The sequence below is a fragment of the Necator americanus genome, chromosome IV (genome assembly GCF_031761385.1).
Source record: "Necator americanus strain Aroian chromosome IV, whole genome shotgun sequence".
Lineage (NCBI taxonomy): Eukaryota > Metazoa > Nematoda > Chromadorea > Rhabditida > Ancylostomatidae > Necator > Necator americanus.
The window spans coordinates 12222384-12244330 of NC_087374.1; the positions used below are offsets into that span (position 1 = coordinate 12222384).

At 41.1% G+C, this 21947-nt stretch overlaps 1 protein-coding gene across 3 annotated transcripts; it reads right to left on the minus strand.

Moving 5' to 3' along the window:
- Positions 1-7142: 7142 nt before the first annotated feature.
- Positions 7143-19018, minus strand: RB195_001032 (uncharacterized protein; the record flags this gene model as incomplete). 3 transcript variants are annotated; one of them, XM_064197622.1, is made up of 6 exons in its annotated part: positions 7143-7322; positions 13852-14012; positions 15662-15766; positions 15830-15963; positions 17917-18121; positions 18889-19018. In XM_064197622.1, the coding sequence occupies 6 exons, from the start codon at positions 19016-19018 to the stop codon at positions 7143-7145; spliced, it is 915 nt and encodes a 304-aa protein (XP_064053503.1). The 3 variants fall into 3 exon arrangements, with proteins under 3 accessions (XP_064053503.1, XP_064053504.1, XP_064053505.1); XM_064197624.1 differs by lacking the exons at positions 7143-7322; positions 15662-15766; positions 15830-15963; positions 17917-18121 and adding exons at positions 13351-13533; positions 15179-15224 and having other exon boundaries at positions 18842-19018; XM_064197623.1 differs by lacking the exons at positions 7143-7322; positions 17917-18121; positions 18889-19018 and adding an exon at positions 13351-13533 and having other exon boundaries at positions 15830-15875.
- Between the last annotated feature and the right edge of the window lie 2929 nt (positions 19019-21947).

A 21947-nucleotide genomic window follows, 5' to 3' on the forward strand; every position in this document is an offset into this window, starting at 1 on the left:
ATGATAAAACGGTGTGTTATAAAAATGTTCACAAAACTTTTTTTCAAGTCACAGAGTTTACATGGTATAATTTCTGTCTAATCTCAGCCCGAAAAAAAAAACTTAAGTTTCCAGACGATCGTCGTTGAATGTTAATGATTACACACCTGAAGACGCGTTCCGTACATTTATCTACTTGTTTCCCACTCAAATTTTAATGCTACTCATAATACTCACCAAAGTGGAAAGAGTAACGCAAGTAGTAAGTCAATCGAGATCACAAGAGTCATTGCAGCTTGTTGACAAATAACGAAAATATACAGTGCTATAAAAGGAAAGCACTGTCGTCTTGTAAACTGCGAAAAGCAGACCATGAATACTACGTTAACTCCTTCCGATAAAAGACAAACAATGTGACATAGTGCATTAATCGCAAGTAGTATTCCTGGAAGAAACAAGAATTCGGCAGGATCAACTGCTCTGCTATCACCCTTTTTGAAGCGGAGTAGCACTGCAGCTGAAACTCATCTCCTTGTGGGAAACAAGACGCTGCCAGAGCTATTAGGTTGGCAACGTATTTTTTTACACACGCATATTCTTTACGATTTCGTAGTTTGTTAGTCTGTGCAAACTGTATCTGTAGGATCTTGTAGGATCATGATATATAATAACGGGCTTCCCGTGTGTGTGTGTGTGTGTGTGTGTGTGTGTGTGTGTGTGTGTGTGTGTGTGTGTGTGTGTGTGTGTGTGTGTGTGTGTGTGTGTGTGTGTGTGTGTGTGTGTGTGTGTGTGTGTGTGTGTGTGTGTGTGTGTGTGTGTGTGTGTGTGTGTGTGTGTGTGTGTGTGTGTGTGTGTGTGTGTGTGTGTGTGTGTGTGTGTGTGTGTGTGTGTGTGTGTGTGTGTGTGTGTGTGTGTGTGTGTGTGTGTGTGTGTGTGTGTGTGTGTGTGTGTAAAAATGTGTGTGTGTGTGTGTGTGTGGTGTCGAGTTGTGTGCGTCGACGCTAGAAAGCTCTAGAATGGGTGTGTGACGGGTTAGGCGTGTGTGATTGTGTGCGCCGGTGCCAGATGCCTGTGAGGGGGGTGCGACGAGTCACGTGTCAGATTGGTGTCCCAGCGCCAGATAGCTATAGGAATGGGTTGCGACGGGTTCACAGGCGTCGGATTGGTGCGCCGGCACCAGATACCTATAAAATGGGGTGCGACGGGTCCACCGGCGCCAGATACCTGTAGAAGGGTTTGCGATGGGTTCCGCGGCGTCGAGTTGGTGCGACGGCGTCAGAGTGCTATAATATGGGGTGCGACGGGTCCACCGGCGTCAGATTGGTGCGCCAGATACCTATAGAAAGGGTTGCGAAGGGTCCACCGGAGTCAGATTGGTGCCCCAGCGCCAGACAGCTATAGAATGGGTTGCGACGGGTTCACAGGCGTCGGATTGGTGCGCCGGCACCAGATACCTATAGAAGGGGTTGCGTCGGATAGGTGGGCAATAGCTTCGTGTGCATGACGCAAAAGATAGATGGTTGCAGCCGTTTCATAGCCGTGGCCACTGGGCGCTTTGTTTTTCACCTTTATTACTCCTCCTCGTGCCTATTTCCTTCTTCGTTCGCCTCAAGTTTGTAGCATGCCGTTCTCAGAAAGTGAAAACACGCATGCAAACGGCTGCTTAAATAGTAGCAAGATGTTTATGTGATGTGACGTAGAACGTTATCTTTATCAGTAGGATGATGTCGTTCACGTCATCATTCTTTGATGACTGTTTATAGAAAACAGGAGGAAAACCATGTTTCGCGTGATACTTTTAAATTTTGTCTGTAATATATTGATAAGGAGTGTTTGAAGCTGAGGTTCGAATGTTCTCCAAATTTAGAAATGACGCGTTTAGAAAGAACACTATGAAATCTTTTGCTTTTAGTTACAATATAAAAAAGGAAGAAAGACCGTTGGAGATACACAAGTCTGATTTCACAGAAAAGGGCATTAATATTGATTTTCGTTGATCAGTGAAGGCGAGCGAAGCAAACACCACAAAAAGTCTGAAGTCCGACTTTAGCCGGACGCTCAGACTGGTGTATGTATAAATCACGAGTGTCCATCACAACGTTCACACTGTTGCATCTTTTCAGGAAGTTTACAACTCTCTGGTACAAAAGGATGTGAGCTGAAACTCGATAAAGAACTCAACAGCGGAATTGAGGTGAGCGAAAGAATTGAACAATGATTGCCTCAGGAAATATGCAGGGCCCCAGAACAGGTGGTACCCGTGGGACGATCTCTGGGAATTGGGGTGGATGGGGGACCGTTCCCCAACCGAAGGCATGAATTCTGTGACGCGGTGCCGAAACGACAACCGACGGCGATGGTCGTTTTTTTCAGACTAGTTTGCGAAGCTGCAGAGTGTGGACTTCGGTGTCCACCGTCTGCTTTTGGGGAGCAGCTCCCACCAGAGCATGCCCAGCGAGTCCGACATGCGAATGTCCGTGTGTGGCAAGTCGTCGAAAGGTGATGAATAAGCAGCAGAGCAACCACGAAAATGAAAGACGTACGCAATTGCGTACGCGGCTTCTCTCGAGGCTCTTCGGTGGAGCGTAGCGGCTGAGAACGTGGTGAAATCCCTGTTAGCATCACCCATCGCTGCAGTTTGCGACGGTTCCAGCGTGATTCCAATTGCTGCCTCCACGGGCTCGTTTCTAGCGCGTACGCAAATGCACCGCAACTACAATTGTGATTCATGTCGTTTTGGTCCGACTATCTGTTGTTGATGCACACTAAAACGAAGTGTTTTCAAATTAATGTTTCAGTTAAAAGAGATTGCCGTTTGAAAAAAGAAAACATTGTGAAGAGTATTTTAAAGCGCATTGCCTCAAAATTTCAAGAAAAAAGTTTTTGCTGGAACATGGGTCTGTACGCAGACACGATGCAAGGTATACAAGTGAGTATTGAGGTGGGCACATATTTAGTAATATCACATTTTCGCCTACAGAAACCTGGAACCAAAAGCACAATCGCTCAGTACATTAATTTTATTCCAGAACTTTTTCTTCGAAATCGTAAACACTGAAAGTAATTCCTTAGGCTTCTTAGCATGAAATAACCTAAAGAAAAATATTTTGCTGAAGTGTATTCCACTGATGCGACTAAACTACAAAACCGCTACTAATTTGTGTCCCAAAATCCGTCGCCGACGGATTAATCCGTCGCAAACCGTCGGAATTCTTGGAAGTGGGCAAAATTAAATTTTGAAAACACCATTCGAAAGTAAATGAGTTGCTGATTTCAAATATACTTCGAGAATTTAGTTTTGACAAATGGGTGGCCTGAAAACCGGCAAAGTTTCCTCAAGCCCCTTTAATTACTTTCACACCTCCGCAATCCTGCCATTGGCATATCTCGCGGATACATCTCCATGGAAGGAAGGGGTGTTCATAGGATTTTCGCTTATTTCTCAAAATTGGACAAAATGCTAATCACATCCGTAATCAAGAGGTTATTCAGAGCATTTTGGTACCCCACATCATATGTTGGTTCAAAATTTCCATTCTCTTCAGAAATTGACGAAAGTGCTCCATCGAAGATTAATAAAAAGCCATAGTTTCCAAGCTGTAAAAAATCTCCTTGGAAATTTTTTAGTGAACAACTTGTAGTGAACTCAACAACAGTTTATATTGTAAGTTTCTAGCTTTGATAATTATTATTATAAATTCGAATAATATTCATTTCTTCCTTTTCTTCCCTCTCCTCTTCTTTTTATTTCTTGGTTCAGTTTCGTCAGTCATTTTCCTTCCTAGCCGTTTCAAATTATCACTGCTGTTTTTATGAATGTACAACTCTTTATCTTCACGAGAAATCGTTGAGCGACAAAAAATGATGTCTTTTTGTTTTCCTATTCGCTCACTGAACAAAAACAAAAATTTACGCTAATTCGTCTTCTTTCGCTCGCCCACTCCATGGTATTGGATTCTAAATGAACACATTCTTTCAAATAGCTCTAAATATCTGATGAAGAACGTTCGTTAGCGTCCCACAAACAAACAAGCGATTGAGATCTTCAAAGTTGTCATGGTAGCAAAGTAAAGACTCGGTTTTTGCTATTCCTCACTCCTGAGATTTATTTATCTCGTTGGAAGGAGATTGCGCATCACGAAACACTTGACTGTTGTACGTCCCACTGTACGGAGGTGGGCGATGAGTTTATGGTTCAGAAGGTTCGTAAAATAACACAAATAGTGTAACAAATTGAATTGAAAGGCTACTTTCTCTTGCCTAAAAACTGCTTCAGAACTAATCTCAGTGAGCGCCACCACGTTCACGTGATTTGAGAATCGTTTGACGTTTACGAACGCGTAAGTAACCTTTACAATGACCTGCGGGGCCAGCCGCAGTATCAAGTCAGTGTTTTTATTCTCCCGGACCACACTGGTACCAGTTTTTCTACCTCAGAGGTATGAAAGAATTGATTGGTACTAGGGCAGAATTGAACAATATACAGCGCGGCTACAGCGGACCGACTTACCGACTGCGCTACACCGCCCCTGGCTCCTTGGCTGAGAATTGACTTAAAGGCATCACCCCACGAATCTGAGGTGGTACGAATTTCAGGTGGAGTATTCGTATACGGCATAGTAGATTATGGAAAGGGTAGTGATTCCGTCCATTTCTTCTTAATTGCCGCAAAAAAAAAACGGCCCGGAAGATGCGGAGCGTGCCGAAGGCTTGCACGCTCCAATCGAACTCGTTGTAGAAAGTAGCGTGCCGGAACGCTCGAAACCGTGTCTTCCGCACCGTTTTTTACGACGATTAGGAAGAAATGGACGGGATCACCCCTCTCTCCTCAACGATCCCGTATACGAATGCTCCACCTGAAATCCGTACCACCTCAGATTCGTGAGGTGATGTCTTTAATTTTCGGGGAACTGAAGAATTTTCGGAGGACATTTGAAGGTACAGTGCATTAAAAAGAAAAACAGCAGTAAATGAATTTCATAGGATATTTTCTCATCCAATGAATACTGTAGGTGTGTGGGATAAAATAGCTGTTGCTATTTTATCCCACACCTACAGTATTCATTGGATGAGAAAATATCCTATGATAGTTTAGTATTTGTTCATTTGCCAAGATAGTAGTAGGGAATTAAACTATGGTAGGTATTAGGGCCTAGTCTATCAACTATTTCCGAATATTTTAAAAGAAAATGTGAAAGTAAGTGTAGATTAACAGTAATTGAGCATGACCAGACGAGGTAATTTTAGAACTGTTTAAACAGAAGACCGTGCCTTAATCACGGTCTTCTGTTTAAACAGTTCTAAAATTTGATGAAAACTCGCTAACAAAAAGTAGTATTCATTTAGGTGTAAGAATATTTGAAAAAAATGTTACATGCAGTATAAGCAGACCTGGTTTTGTGTGAGTGGAACTTTTTCGTATACTCGTCCATAGTAGCTGTATATTTCCAAAATTTCCAAAGATATTGAAGAAGAGGATAAGGCCGATTGTTACGTATTTAATTGTTAAGAGCTCGATCATACTAAAAGAAGATTGTATACAATAAGAATATGAAACATTAGGTAAATTTAGGGAGATTCGATCATGGTAGCGGGCATATAAATGGCTGTTATGCTCGTAACCAACAATAACATTTATATAAAGCTGAACAACTACCAGCACATCAAAATACATGAATTTGGATGGGAATAATATGCAAGGAGACGTAACTTTAGTGGAGCCCACCTAATTGAATATTTTAATCAATGCTACTGATTCGGTGCGCCGCCTATTTCTCTGGAAAAGCTCATCTCCTACATTAGCTTTCAGGGACCGCCTATTCCTGTCGAGAATGTCATCATCTACACTAGGTAGATGACAGTAAAGGTGTCGGGCTATTATTCGTTAGCATTGCGGACATATTTGTGTATAGTGCAGTTTCTTCATCCTTCAACAACCCCTCAAATCTGTGCAACTATTTTTACCAACAAATGATTGGTAAGAAGAGAGAATTCTATGGAAATTGATTACCGCACGTCAGGCATTTTCGTTTATTCACCTATAATTGACCTTCTGTACGAGCAAATTGCTTATTTCTAGACGAATTTAAGATACAACGTATGTCTGCATCGTGAAATTATAGACAAGCGATAAAGAATAAAGGATAAAGTGCATGGCGTTGATCCATCCCCATGGGGATGCGCCTACGCGATCGATTTCAAGTCAGACTTGGTTTGAGGATTATGAACGCAGCCTTACAATGACTTGAGAGAGCTAGCCAACCTGCCAGCAGGTGTTTTTATCCTCCCAGACAAGTCTGATACCAATTTATCCACCCAGAATGCTGAAACGCCTGGTGGTCACCAGAGCGGATTCGAACCTCCGACCGACCCTGCAGCCACAGCGGAACCTCTTACCGACTGCGCTACACCGCCGACATACACAAGCGAGAAAGAAGTATTTTCTTCTTCAACAGAAAGTTAGCTATGTATCATTACATCAGTGCATAAGAGAAGGATTTGAACGTAAAGTGCGTTATTCAACCACTTTTCCTTCAAAGAACAATTGTGATTTGATTTCAACTCAAAATCGTGAAGAGTAGTGTACACGTATCTCTCTTGCACAAATCAGTAATCAAATCAGCGCCTTTGTTTGGCCAGGGCGAGACTGGTACTAATTAATCGACTCAAAAGTTGAAAATTTTTGCTCTTACTTGTGCGCTCTACTTGCCAAGAAAAGTGTGACGTATGTACACTGTCGTTGATTTCTTCTATCAAAGAATCATTTGAGGCTAAAGATTCACTTTCCCAATAATTCACTTCCGTTAATCTGGTGAATTGACTTAGAGGCATCCCCGATCTGGTGGGAGTTCGTTAATCTGGTGAATTGACTTAAACGGCAGGCGGATTTTATGGCCGAACGCAGCTTATCCCCATCTCCACTTCCAGTACGATGTATAATCTGAATTGGGGTTTTGGAGTTTCCAATTCAAGCGTTACCGAAGCTCTAATGTTAGCGCTTCAGGTGGCGCAGCTTCTTGTTTAAACGGTATAATTCTGGTATGAAGTATTTCTTCCAAACTCTCATATAAAAGTCAAATTCGGCGTTTAGTGCATCATTTGGATGAAGGATGGCGTTAATCATCCCGCTTGAGATGGGCCAATACGTTCACTTTAATTAAGGTTTACGAACACGTTTCCAGCCTTAACAGTGACTTGCGGGGATCAGTCTGATGCCAATTCATCGCCTCCAGAAGGATGAAGGTCCTGGTCGAGCCCAGCGGTTTTGAAAAATCGATCAGTCGTGCAGCCATATCGGAACCTCTTTCCAGATTATTTGTAGGAATACAAAAGCCGTTGTTGCTCTAAAAGCAAAATTTGAGATAAAAACACATTACTTCAAAATTTAACATTTCCTATAGGATTATAATCAAATTGAGGCGCACGTTGGGATTTTCTTAGCAAGAGATCGCAAGAAGAAGACGAAAAATGGGAGGTCGTAAGGAAGAAAGGAGACGAAAAGGGTTGAGGGAGAAAGTAAGTGTAAAAAGTGGGAGAACGAAAGCGAAACGATGAAGGGAAAAGAAGGAAGCAGGGGGGTAAGGGCTTTGGTAGACAACGGAGTCAGAACTTATTCTGTTACACAATGATTATAAATAAAGTCACCTTCTGCAGTGAAAAAAGTAGTGTATGGAAGTACTGAGTTTGAGACACGAACTCTAAATTCCAATCTTATTTTCGAATGAGTTTTTTTAATTCCTAATCAGGACATGACACGCGACCTTTGACGTGAAGAAAAACAATTAATTAATACAAAATAAACATGCCACGTCACAAACAACGTGATAAAAATTGTGAAGACAATGAAATAGAGCAACAATTTCTCGAAGCGATATGTATCTATCTAAATAGTACGATCTCACCAAGAACTGGTTTTATTTTTGTATAACTCTTCAGTACACAAATTATTTAAATGTGTATACAAATTATTTAATATACAGGGTGATTACAAATGCTGCATCGGGTTTTGACGTTTTATAGATTCAATATATAATGACCACAGATTTATACTAATAAGCAGTAGAAAGAGTACACTTCAAAGTTTTATTCATGATATTGCAACCTCTTTGACTCACCAAGTGGTATGGTGACAATTTGCAAATTGCCGAAGAATCAACAGAGAGCATTTTGTGTCTTGAAATATAAGAAAACAGCGTGAAACATGCGTGAAACGTGAAACAGCGCGCATTCGGAAGACAGTACAACACATACACAGCACGCAGCCACCAACCCACCAAGGCATTCTGTGATAGTATCGCCAGTTTACGAAAACAGGCTGCCTCTGTTAAGGAAAAAACCTCCAGGCGAAAATCTGTTCCGGAGGGCTCGCTTAAGGTGGCCTTCAGGACGTCCCGACCATACATTTTGTGATTTTTTCCTTTGGAAATACGTGAAAGACAATATGTGTACATATCTTCTTTTCCCATTGGTTGCACTTGAGGATCGTTTCACTGCAGCGCTGGTGAACATTCACAGGAACATACTTAAAAGTCTATGGGCTGAGCTTGACCACCGCATAGATGTGTATCGTGAAACATGAGGAGAGCATATAGAACATATGTAATGATCTATAAGGAAAAGTAACACAATCTATTCACAAAGCCGATCACAAAACCGCGGCGAGTTTTGATTGCGCTGACTTAAAGGCAGCACATCACGAATCTGAGGTAGTGCAGATTTCACTTGGAGTATCCGTATACGGGGTCGTAGATTAAGGAGACGGGGGTAGTTCCGTTCACCTCTCCCTGCATCACTCCAAACAGCCGCCTCCAGAATGCTGTTTTGTAGGATGCCATCTATTGCAACGCTCCACCCCTTGCGCCGCCTCCGCCCTGCGATTCGTCAAAAATCAATTCGGACTGCCCGATAGGCAGTAAAGGACGCTACGCGTGCAAGTGCGGCGCGCTGCAATAGAAGGCATCGTCCAAAACAACCTTCAGGGGCCGGCTGTTTGCAGTGATTCAGTGAGAGATGAGCAGAACTACCTCGGTCTCCATAATCTGCGACTTCGTATACGGACCATATCCGTACCACCCCAAATTCATGGTATGCTGCCTTTAACTTTAAAAACACCCTTTTTGCATTCTTTAGGCGCACTTTTTAACCTACAGTACGCTTTTTAACTTACAGTAGCTTTTTGAACATGACAGCAATGACTATTCATATCTCCGTTGCACAGCAGAGCGCTTTAAAAACAAAACCTTCGATTCGAATTGGCAGGTACGAAGGCATTGGCCAGTTAGTCGCTAAGTGACTTCATTGACAGATGCGAAGGTAGAGCACACTGTACTAATTCTTCGGCCGTTCCTTCACATTGTTTTCCATACTCATAGGAGGCACACGTCCCCAGCATTTGGAAGCTTCCAGACTAAATACCTACCTGCTCATAGTGAGCCTTTTTAAGCGATTGTTTCCTATTTTACTTCGTGGGACTCTTGCTCTCTTCCCTGTCCCTGCTGATTCCATAATCATCGCCTTTCTTCGTTGATATACTCTATAAGACGCAGAGGTGCCGTCCACGATACGAAGGAATTTGAGGGCTCTTCCACCTACAGTACACCAACATAATAACATGACTCTCATGGAATTTTGGAAAACGATATTATTCAAAAAGGGTCAATTCGTGCATCAGCGGATTCCTCGTCAAAAAGTATGGACTAACTCAATCTTCTGCCTAACTCCGACTTTGGTTGAACAGCAAGAAAGCACAAAAAAAAGTTTTTTTTCCCTTGGACTCCACGAATTTACAATATCTATTGATATATAGATTCAGTAATAGAGACTGTAATAATTGAAAATCGAGGGAGAAGAGAATCAAACAACAAATTGTTTTAGGGTAGATTTTGTAAGGAACTAATTTTAAGCTACTAATGTCGACCATTCTTGAAGCTGAAACATGTTACTTCACTCATTCTTCCAACATCTTCAAGGTTAGATATTACAGATATTTGAGAGATATCAAACTGTTCGTAATAGTATGTAGATTACGACTATGTATCTATCATTTTACTTTTCGACAAATCTATTCACGTCAAAAATCATATAATCTTGGGTGGGCAACATGGCTGCACATCAACGAGGCTGAGTATTAAATAATTGCCCACCCAAGATGATATGATTTTTGACGTGAATAGATTTTTCGAAAAGTAAAATGATAGCTATATAGTCGTAATCTACATACTATTATCTCATAATATATGTTCCTATAACTGATGTAGCGGAACCATCTATCTGTGAAGTTCTTCAAAGACGACCATCTTCAAATATCACTTAGAACTTAGTTGTATGCACAGGTGCTGAAAAAGATCGCAACAACGGAAAAATGGAGACCTTCGTATATTGCGCACTATTCGGGAAAAGCCGATCATTCTTAGTTATTTTTGAATTTAGACTCAGATATAGACTTAATTTTTAGGTTGTCAAATGGACACAGGTAGAACGAGGATTCTTTCGGCTGAAGAGGATTCAGCTGATTAATCTCAAGGTTAGTGCTCAGGTTCCAAGAAATATATAAACCATGGCAAGATGATCGGGGACCCATTAGGCAGATACTGCAGGACGGTACTCAAAGTGGTACAGGTGGTCTTATTGAATGAGATTGTGTGGAGCTTCGTTTCCATAAAAACATTCTAGTTAGCAGAATTTTCATTCTTTCATTGAACAAAAAATAAAATAAAATAATAATAATAATAAGATAAAATGTTCGGCGTTAGTCAGCTCGCTCGAGATGCGCCAACTCCTTCCATGTGTGTGGCCTACACGAATGATTTGCGAGGGCTAACCAGTTTATCAAGCAACGTTTTCATGCTCTCAGACAATTCTGATACCAATTTGTAAACTCTGAGAGGGTGAAAGGCTTGGTCGGCAAAGAGCGGAACCTCTTACGATTCCACTACACCTGCCTTTATCTATATATTTACATTAGCATGTTCCTTTGGAGTGATAACATCCTTACTGTGGCGTTCATATAAAAGGACAGTTTCAGACCGATGCAGGTCAGAAGAAAATTGCTACAAAACAAGTATGGAGTGTGAAGGAACCACCAAAAGTTCTCGGTAGTTTTCACCAAAAATCTTAGTTTTGTTTTTCAAGATGTTCACTGGAATAATCCAAATACTTCTGAGCAAAATGAACTAAAACGGTAGAACAAAAGAATGAAAAATAAACGAAAATGATGGCTAGTGAGATTATAAAAAAAAAGATTAATTTTCTTCGAGCCGGTCGTGGATGTGAGGAATGCTGGATTGAACGACAATTGTTGCAGTGAGTGACATGTTCCGTTGTCTACGTTTACTTTTTTTGCACTGCGCTGCACTGCAGGGACTGCGCTTCTCTTCGAAATGAGAGATCGCGAAAGGGAAAGCAGTTACCCAACTCAGCTTGATCAAACATAAAAATTCACGCAAACATGTAGGAGAGCATGTGGTTGTGAAACCACCTGTGAAGGTCTACAGTTCTAATTTAGGTGACAAGCCCATAGTTTGGAACGTAAACAGGTGCTTTTCATTGAGTTCTTTCACTCAAGGTTACATCAGACCATGCGATGCTTAATTTACGCTGTGTCTTCGTTTGCTTCCTTTCCTTTTTTTGTTTGCTAATACATAGATTTCACTTGGTGTAGATCTCAGTCGGTAAGGGGTTCGTCACTGCACGTTCGATAGTTCGAAGCCATCCTAGGCCCAACCAAGCTTTTCATACCTCTGATATCTAAAAATTGATAACAGACTTACCTGGAATGATAAAAACACTGACTTGACACTTCGGCTCGCCCCGACAAGGATGTTGTAAGGCTGTACACGCGTTCATCAGCATCAAACTATTGGGAGCGAATTTCAATGGGTAGGCGCATCACCACAGGAATTGATCACTTTGTCCTCTTGTCTTTTAACAGGTCTTAGGAGTTAACATGAGTTTCTAAGTCCTAGAAACTACGTTGAAGGGAATGAAGGCGATACATCACTTCAGCCACGCAGAGTTCTTTTCAAATTTCATAGTCCATTCTTTTAGTTTTGAGGTCCATTACTCCTTCTTTTTTTCGAAATGTTTTCATAACAGTTTTGAAAGATTTTCGTATGAGGATGAAAGCTTTCATCCTGGTTAGAGAAAAGCAATAAGCTAACCACACTTTCAGCCGAGTTAAGCTCTAGGAAACGGGAAACAAAGAAATATGATAACAAAATAGGACATTAGGAGATGACTACCCTACTACAGTACCACACTTATTCACATTACATTAGTGTGAAAGAAATCCAAATCTATCTCACTTCTCCCTGTATCAGTGGAAACGGACGACCCAGGAATGATGTTTCTTATGACGACTTATGTTGCAATGCGCAACGTTTGTGCTCCGCCGAAACCCTCCCCTCCTGGAATTCGTCGAAAACCCATTGGGACGAATCGCAGGCGAGGGACGGCGCAAGGGGGTGCGCTGCAATTGAGGACGTCGTAAGAAACAGCGTTCCGGGGTTGTCCGTTTCCACTGATATAGGGAGAAATGGACGGAATCACGTTTCTCTCCATAGTCTACGATCCCGTATATGGATACTGCACCTGAAATCCGTATCACCTGAGATTCGTAGGGCAATGCTTTTAAGTAAAGGGTGCCGTAAAGACCATACCTCTTAGTATGCTTAAAAGTAGACGTTGTTTAAAATTAGAAGTAATTTAGAAACGTAACATAGATGGTTCATAGCACTACAAATAGTCGGAAGTTACCTGTATAAAAATAGCCATTGAAATTTCAACCTGATGTATTCTATAAATTCTCTTCGTGTTTCCTTTTTTCCAGTATATGCAACCGTTTCTTGACTTGAAAAACGCTCGACTTTCTTTTTAACACCCAAAATTGTTCCACAATACGGTAATACAAATTACAAAAAGAACGCTATATTGTTAGATTTGTTTCATTAACAAATATGTACAAGAAGTGGACAGAGAGGAGAAACAACCCGCTATGACATTTGAAAAAAAAATCTCAGAACTCAAAATGTTACAGAAACTCAGAATGTTGTCTAAAACAGAGATGAGTGGTAGCCGAAGTCAGATGGAAATATTCTTATGGCATGCAACAAGGCCCACTTAGAATCATGGAAAAGTAATAAAGTAGCAGAGGATAGTGGAATAATAAATCCGTTCACTTTTGCCGAAACTATGTATGCAGTGGATGAAACGATGGTAACTATGATGACAACAATCTTAGTTATTAAACGATATGTTGGAATAAAAAAGTGAAAAGAAACAAATCCAAATGGTACGTTACGTTATTACTCCTCATAATATACACAATTATTTCGTAGACAATTTTTAGACAGATAACATGTGTTGCTTTTTATCCTATAGATGCTGCGTGGCTGCAACATGCGCTACTTGCGATCGCGATGCTGAGGAATCAAACATGGTTTTAGGTGCCCGGCATGCCATAACTCGCAGTTGGTTCATGAATGCTTCTCGATAGTCACTTGATCGCCAAACGCACACATAGAAGGTTTGCGAATAGCAAACCAAAGCAAAGAACACCTTAAATTTCGAGGATCAAGAAAAAGTGGTTAAACATGGAAATTTTCTCCCTATTCAACTCACAACTTTCTGAGGGGAAAAATGTAATTTGGGGTAGGGAAGGTCTCGGTGGTGCTCTTATTTCTCGAAATTTAATCAGTCATGGCTCTAAGGTTTGAGTATTAGTCCTTGCGGGTCTAGGCATGTAAATTAAAGTTACTAAGAGAAAAAAGTAAGTTAGAGCGTCGAGAAATAGGGGCGCCCTCCGGCAACAACATTTTCCTCCTTTCCGAGTCTCGCGCTCAACATCAACCAATTGTAATTCACTATGACACTCACCATGTTGCTTTGCCATACTGAGCGAACGTCAGGTGGAAATTTGAGCAAGGAGGCAATGTTAACTCCAAGTAATGCCATGAACCAAGATAAGATGAATACAATAACAATGACTTGCAGCCGGCGAACAACCTTCTGTTGCCCTCTAACAGCATTTGATTTCCCTGAAACGGTGTTTTGTAAAAAAAAAGCAGTGTTCTGATTGATCTGTACCATTTCCAAGTGCCATGAAGAAATGTTGAGATGAAATGGGGGACTAACACAGATTACTCACAGGAAGCATCGATCGTGTTATTCTCATCAAATTTTCACTTGTTGTTTTCTTCGAATAAGAAGGAAAAACCTTGCTACTGCGGTTCCGTTGTGGACATTGTGACTTTGGCACCTTAGATTCAGAAAAAAGAAAGTTTTTTAATGTTTTATTGACCTCCTGAAAATTGTCGACGGTTCTGTGCAAAGATGCACAGAACTTTTGACAGTATTGTTGCAGTAACTTGATGGGTATCTAATCTAGGAAGAAGAAAACCATTTCATCTTTGATTTCGAAGGTCCTGAGCAAGATCTTGCAAGTATAAATTATCTAGCTCGCTGGCTACGATAAGAAAAACACAGCTGAATTTGGCAGGATGGTAAAGGAAGCGCCCAAAACAGTACCGGTTCAGGAAGTACGTTCAAAACTTTCAAAATAGAAAGACCGCTGGCTCTACGGGTGATTCGCAAGAAGCAAATATTATTATGTGCCTTAAAGGCATCACCCCACAAATCTGAGTTGGAACGGATTTTAGTTGAAGTATTCGAAAATGGGATCGTAGATTATTAAGAGAATTCCGTTCATTTCTTCCTAATTGCTGTAGAAAACGGCCCGGAAGGTGCGGCTTCGGGCGTTCCGGAACACTATTTTCTACAACATATTCGATTGGAGCACGCCAGTCTTGAGCCTGCGCCGCATCTTCCGGGCCGTTTTTCACTGCAACTAGGAAGAAATGGACGGAATCACACCCTTCTCCATAATCTACTATGCCGTATGCGAATACTCCACCTCAAATCCGTACCACCTCAGATTCGTGGGGTAATGCCTTTAGAGGAAGCGCATCAAGAAATTGACGCAGAGCAGAAACACCGGGGAACCCGTGGAGTTCGAGGTGCAGATTAGGAACCTGGCGTTGCCTTACTCAACTTTTCTCTAATCGTCGTAAAACAAAACGTGGTAGATGGTTTTTTTTAGTAACTGAGTTGAAACGCAGCACAGCCGTGCACGCACTGCGTCTACGAACGAGCGGTAACATTTCACCAGCTTATTCAAATAAAATTCAACCAAACCAAAACCAACCGAATAGTTTGCTGAGGGGACCAGAGCATGGACAAGGGAACGTGCTCTAAAATACCCCATAGGAACAAACGCCGTGCCCGCTCCGTTTTTTTCCGGCGACTAGGGGAAGTTGAGTGGGGCCACGTTAGGTTTGACAAAGTCACGAGACAAAGTCAGTTACAAACAAGACAAAGTCACGTTAGGTAACCTACAACCCGAAATCTTCCCTGTGCTTTCATGTCAATTTCGTGGTACGCTGACTTTAAAGACCGCAGATCATAAACAGAGGTAAAGTTAAATTTTTCCAAAATACTGTATTTTACTAGCAGATCGCAAAAGCAGTAGTTGGGCAGAAACTGCTTTGCTCCAACTAAACTTTGATCCTTTCAGCTTCCGTTAATGTATATGGTAGCACCTTGCAAGAAGATCAATTCAAGGGTTTCCGGTGATCCTCCAGCAGCAGGGAAAATAGAAGCTCTCCGGCAGATATTCAGAATTTCTTACCTTTAAAGTGCACAAATCCGATGATAACTACATAAACTAGCACCACACAAGAATTCATAATAATATTCGAGAGTGACCAAAATCCACTAACAGCTGGTGCAAGTCCTGGAAATTGTTTCCTAAAATCACAAGAGAAAAAAATGCAATCTAAATTTTAGGTGTGCTCACCTAGAGGCGGGTTACAAAATGGAATCACCTCGTCATTTTGAGCCATGTATCCCCAAATCGCCACGGAAAGCGAGTAAAGCGAACATAGCGAAAATGCTACAATAATATAGAGAGGTGTCCTACATGTCCGGTACCTAAACTGCATTATGAGTAGTTACTGCTAGGTCTAAAATTAAATGTTGAAATTATTTATCGAATATTATTAAACTAAGCTGTTTCAAATCCGACAAACGACCTCAGAAGGCTGAGGAACACACAGTATGCAGTGTTTTCGCAAGGTGAAGACCTCTTCTCACCGAATTTACTCCTGTCGAGAAGAAACTCGGTGGTCGAGGGACATTTCGGCTAATATTAAAGAAAAGAGTAGAGTCATTGGCTTGTCAATCCGTTTAGGAAGCGCTAATGCGTTTTTCTGCAGTCCGTAATCGCTGAGGTATTCGCGAACGCCTATGCAACAAGCTGCGGGAGCCAAGCGATAATCGAATCAGTGTCATATCCTCCCAATTAAATCAGGTGCCATCTATCGTCCTCGAGGGGATGAGTGGTTTGGTTGGCAATAGAGCGGTTTCGAACCACTGAACGTGTGGCTACAACGAACCTCTAACTGGCAGCGTCACACCCGCCTAATATTACGTGTACCCAAAACGCCGTGGGGTGGTAGCGGCTAGAGGTTCCGCTTCTTGCACAATCGATTAGAGGTTCGAATCCGCCCTTGTGCTCACTAAGCCCTTCATCCCTCCGGGGTCGATAAATTGGTACCAGGCTTGTCTTAGCCAATAAAAACACTGACTTGACACATCGGCCAGCCACCGCAAGTCATTGTACAGGCCAGTTACGCGTTCGTGAACCTCGAACGATTTTGAATTGAAGTGAACGTGGGGGCGCATCCCAAGCGGATTGATTAACGCCAGAAACTTTATCCTTTTAATAAGGTCATAAAACCTTTAGCATGATTCTGGCTCAGTATTTTGTCACAGCGGAGACAAATTCGACCCAAAAACATGCATGAAACATTAGTTATTCGGAATTTTGCCTTTTTTTCTCGCTAAGTAGAAAACGGAACCAAGGAGTCATATGTCGGGTGTGTACAGCAAAAGTTAGCCACCAAAATGCAGCATTAGGACAACACTTGGCCCCGCACCACGCCACGACATAAGCGATTTCGTTCTATTCAGAAGATATAGCAGACTTTGGTCGGAAGGACTACACGAAACTGTGCCACAGACTTTTGTCACAGGCTGCACAAAAAGGGAAGAAAAAACCTGGTAGCAGGAACATGGAAGCATTGCGGAGTTCTGTACAGTGTGGATGGGAAGTGAAAGGAATTTTTGCATCTGAAAGAGTGTCCTCAAAGCCGAAACATATCAGTTTTTTATGTATTTCAATGCTAATTCCACTTTTTTATAGGAGCAGTCCACTGATTCCTTTTATTTCATCCTTTTCATCCTTCCTTTTTTTCATTTTTGCTTTTTAAAATTCACTACACAACAGAATTCACTCTAATTGGAGCTGAATGGTGGGGGGGATTTTGAAGGCTCGCAAACGCACTTCCTGTCAACGCTTGCAGCAAATTTGTACAGTAAAGAGCTTTGAGACAGATCGTCAAAATGGAAATGTGGGAACAAATGTGGTGTATTCAAACATACACTTGGAAATGCACACTTTTCTCTTTGATGCAAAGCAGATTATGGAAAGCTCACACAAACTTGGGACCCAAGAAATGAGGCGCGGGAAGTTCTACAGAAGGAGAAACGAGTTTAAGATCTTCAGTATTACAGAAGGTCGCGTAAAAACACAGAGTGTCTAGGTTTCTCAGAAAAAGAAACAAACATGGGCAAAGTGTCTGCCCTAGACATGTCATTTCTGTGTTGGTTCCATTCCAAGATCACGTCTCAAATGGTATCGGATGCTGTGCCGTGGATATAGAGACAAAAATTGGCCCCAGTGAAGACGGAAGACTCGATAGAATTGAAAAATCTTGGATGAGAATCTTAGAACTCGTGTCAACGACGGCAAAATTTGTTTCATATCCACTTTTTCTGAATCAAACTGATAGATACTGCCGCTAGATAATCAATAATCCTCACCAGAATGGAATCAGAAGGGCAAGTAATAGATCAATTGAAATAACAAGAGTCAAAGTAGCTTGTTGACAAAGCACGAAAATATAGATTGTAATATATGGGTAGCATTGTTTTCTTGTGAATGGCGGGAAGAAGTTGACTATAGCACTAATTAATTCCGATAAAAGGCAGATGATGTGACATGCTGCATTGATGGCAAGGAGTATCCCTGAAATTGTCTTTGAATGAGGGATGGTTCAACTTGACATACTTTTATAGCCTGGTCAGACTCCTTGCACCCTTAAGTTTGGTGCAGTTGCCTCTCCGACGCACATAAATGTCAATCTCTCGAAATAAAGATTCTCCTGCTTTTTCAGTTTAAATTTTGTGTTTCGTTCCTCTTTTGTTTTTTTTTTATTTTTCCCTTTGCTCAATTTCTGCACAATGTTGGTCGTATTGGTGTCTTGCGAAAGGTGCACGAAACCAAGAACGTCCTGAGGTGACGAGTACCGGCGTATATCCTCAACATCTCCCATTTGAGACGAAAAAAAGAACTATTATCAATGAATCAACAAAATCCGACGATTTTGTCCATCATCTTGCCTGTTATTACTTATTGAATAGTCAAACATTCGAAAGCCCTCTGGGGTCAATTATTTCAAAAACTGCTATTCCGACGAAACAGACAAAGTCCGGATAGCATTTCCATAAGATTTCCTACGCGATTTCCTTTTTGATATGGATAATTTCCTAGAAAAAAAGCCCATTTTAATGCAAGGAACATGGTCGCAGCGCAAACCGGTAATAGCTATGGTCGTTTGCATGTTAGCTCTCCTATTCCACTTCTGAAGAGATTTGAAGCAAATCAGCTTCAGCTGCAAGCGCGTCATAATTCAGCCAAGTAATTGTCTTGAAAAATAATACTGTATTTATAGAGAGTGGAACTAACCTCCAACGCCATTGAATCGGTCAAATTTGGGTGAATGAAAATCAAACCTGGCTTAGTGTGTGTAAACTTTCGACGTGCAGTGATCCATAGAAGCTGAACGTTACCGAAAACTCCAACGATATTGAAGGCCAGTGCTTCAATAGCTACACAATACACGTTGATAGTTTGAGCAGACATTCTGAAAATTAGAGAATTACAACAAAGCAGAATTTTAAGTCCACTCTACATGCGTTATTTTCGTTAAAAACGAAGTGGTGTAGGAGAAATAGCATTTTTTTGCGTCATCCATGATTACCTTTATTATTATTTTGAAATGTTAGTAAAGAAAAAATTAAATTATTATAGTGAATGTCCAGTCATTTTGAGAATATATTTTCCACTTTGAAGCCTACCGCTAAAAAAAAATCATTGCGAGTTTGTAATCGTGATAGCTACGATCTGGAGGCACATTGCAGCTAACGTATAGGAATACCCCTAATAATTCTAATAATACGCGTAATACTTCTAGAATCAGTTCAAGAGTAAAACATTGAAAGTAATATAGCAATATTGCGTACATTTTCAACAGCAGACCTACAACCAATAGCTGACGACAAACAGAATGGAATCAGACATGAAGTAGTAGAGGCTGGTACGACTTAGCAAGCATTTGGATCAAAATGATCAGTTAAAGGCAGCATACCACGAATCTGATGTGGTGAGGGAACTCTCGGGAAAAGCGAGAGATGGGGTTGGAGGTTGCCGGATCCATGGTGGTTCCTGATCATCTCTCCATAGTTGTCGTAAACAATAGCGTGGGAACGGCGTTGGTTCCTACGAGGTACATAAGAACGTCTAACTTATACGTGATCCGATCTCTTCGGGTGTCTATTCAATGGTTTCTCTTAAATAGGCTGGTGAGAAGAAATCACTGATTTTCGACCGCTCGCACCTGTATGCGACGCGTACAAAGGTGTGGCGCGCTGCAGCTGAAATCGTCAGAAATCCAGAAAATCGAAACCCATTAGCTTTTACTCCCAAGTTATACGATTCTAATCTTCGCATTACATTCACGAGAGTGCCACTGAATATTGCGAGGGGCGAGGTTGTGTCACTCTGTCGAACCCTTTTTCAATAACACGCCGCTTTTGAAGAAAATAGCGCAGCTATCGCGTGTATAGAAACATTACTAATTAGTTCACGTGGTCTAACGGACGAAGTAACTTCTAATGTGAAATGTGATAGCAATAGTTGGCCCTTAGTCAGCGCAAGACAACGAAGTATATGATCACATTAAGGCTAAACTCTATTTTAAGAAACTGTAGTTCATTTGTAAGCCAACGCCAGTGCCAATATGCACTACGCGAAAACTGCGTCAAAGAGACCAGTGATTAGGTGTTGACGTTTCCGTTTAACTTCAGTATTTTGCCGCGTACAAAACCGTTAATGTTATTACAAGAATTAGGTTAGGAAATCAAGCTGCTGAGGACTGCTCCTTCTTGTTATCATCTTAATATTTTCCCACAAGCTCCATATTTTCATTGAACCTTCCCTTGTTTGTCTGAATACCCAACATTGCGAAAAGAGCGGAACTTTTTTTTTTCAAAACTTTTTAAGACTATTAACTACAATGCAAAAAACACGGGTGTGTCATATGGACTTAAGTGGTATGAGAAAATTTGTACCCACCACATACGCAATGCTACATATTCACGCACAGTTATACAGAAACTACCAAAAACAAGAAAGAATAGAGGTATTGTTAAGGTACTGCCATTGGGTACGTAAGTACTCTTACGTAGTCGTATGTAAGAGCTCAAAAATAACGCTTCAACCCCCGTACTCTATGAAAATTAAATTCGCGCGGTAGTTAATCTGCTAACCAGTTATTATTTTCAGCCATTCGTCATCATCAGAATCAAAACGATCTAAGAAGAAAAGGTCAGGTTTAAATTTATGACGGATTTTTTTGCAAAAAAAAACAAAATAAGCTTATGTTAACTGTTGCGATGCTTTGCAGTATTAGTCATGGTGCGAGGGCTTATTTGAAATGCAGAGTGGTAAACGTATTTGAAAAACAAAAAATGCATATTATGTGAATGATTGCAAGGCAATTAAATTCAACAAGATAGAATTATCTTCATATTTCCTTCGAGTTCTTAGACTTCCTCACATCATCTACGGGACGATAAATTTATTTGTGCAGAGAGAGAGAGATTTATTTGTGCAGAGAGAATCCTTCATTCTAGACCAAATGAGCACCATTGCTTCTAAGTGGATGGGCGCGAGTGGGTATTCGCAGATAACTGGGATAAACAAGTGGTTGAATACATTCCACTTCACTGCTCGTGGATAGTGATGATGTAATTTGCATGTGATTGGAATAAAAGTGGCAAATACACCTTTAATTTTGAATAAACCGCTATGGAAGTGTTGTGAATAAACCGCTATGAAAGTGTTGATGAGGAAATTGTTCATTCTTCAGCGAAACTAAAATCGAGAAATTGTTACAAACACTTTGAAAAATCAGCTGTCCATGTTTTCATATGCTCTAAACAGATTCTCGTAGCACTGAATCTCATAGAATTCTCGAAACAAAACATAGTGAACAATGAAACGTTAATGAAAACTTCACCTACCACCTTTCCCAATTCAATTTATGTTGCACTTGTTGATTTTTCTTCAACCGATCATCAACAATTCTCTTCTCGCTAAACTCGATTACAAAGTCGTTCCCTCCGTCTTTGTGGGAATTCAAAGTTCAAAGTCGGTAAAAGCTAAGATTGCTGAACCTTTCTAGAACCTTAGTCTGGCAGCCAACGATTATTCCCACGACTGTTACAAAACTCATAGTTTAGCTGTAAGGCTTCTTACTCACCAGATTCCTTGCAAAGGTTACTAATATACCTAGACTATCTACTTAATCTGCTAAACACTACCAAATCTTGTCTGACTCGACACCACCAAATCTTGTCTGACCTGACCAGCACGGTAGTAAAAGTATGACAGTAGGACAACATAAAAACAAGACACACGGTTACTGTAAAAGTGTCAAAGCGTTGCGTTGTCCGCAGGTGAAACAGATGTCGCAGTCGTTCGAGTTGCGGAATCATCTGACATCTCGTTT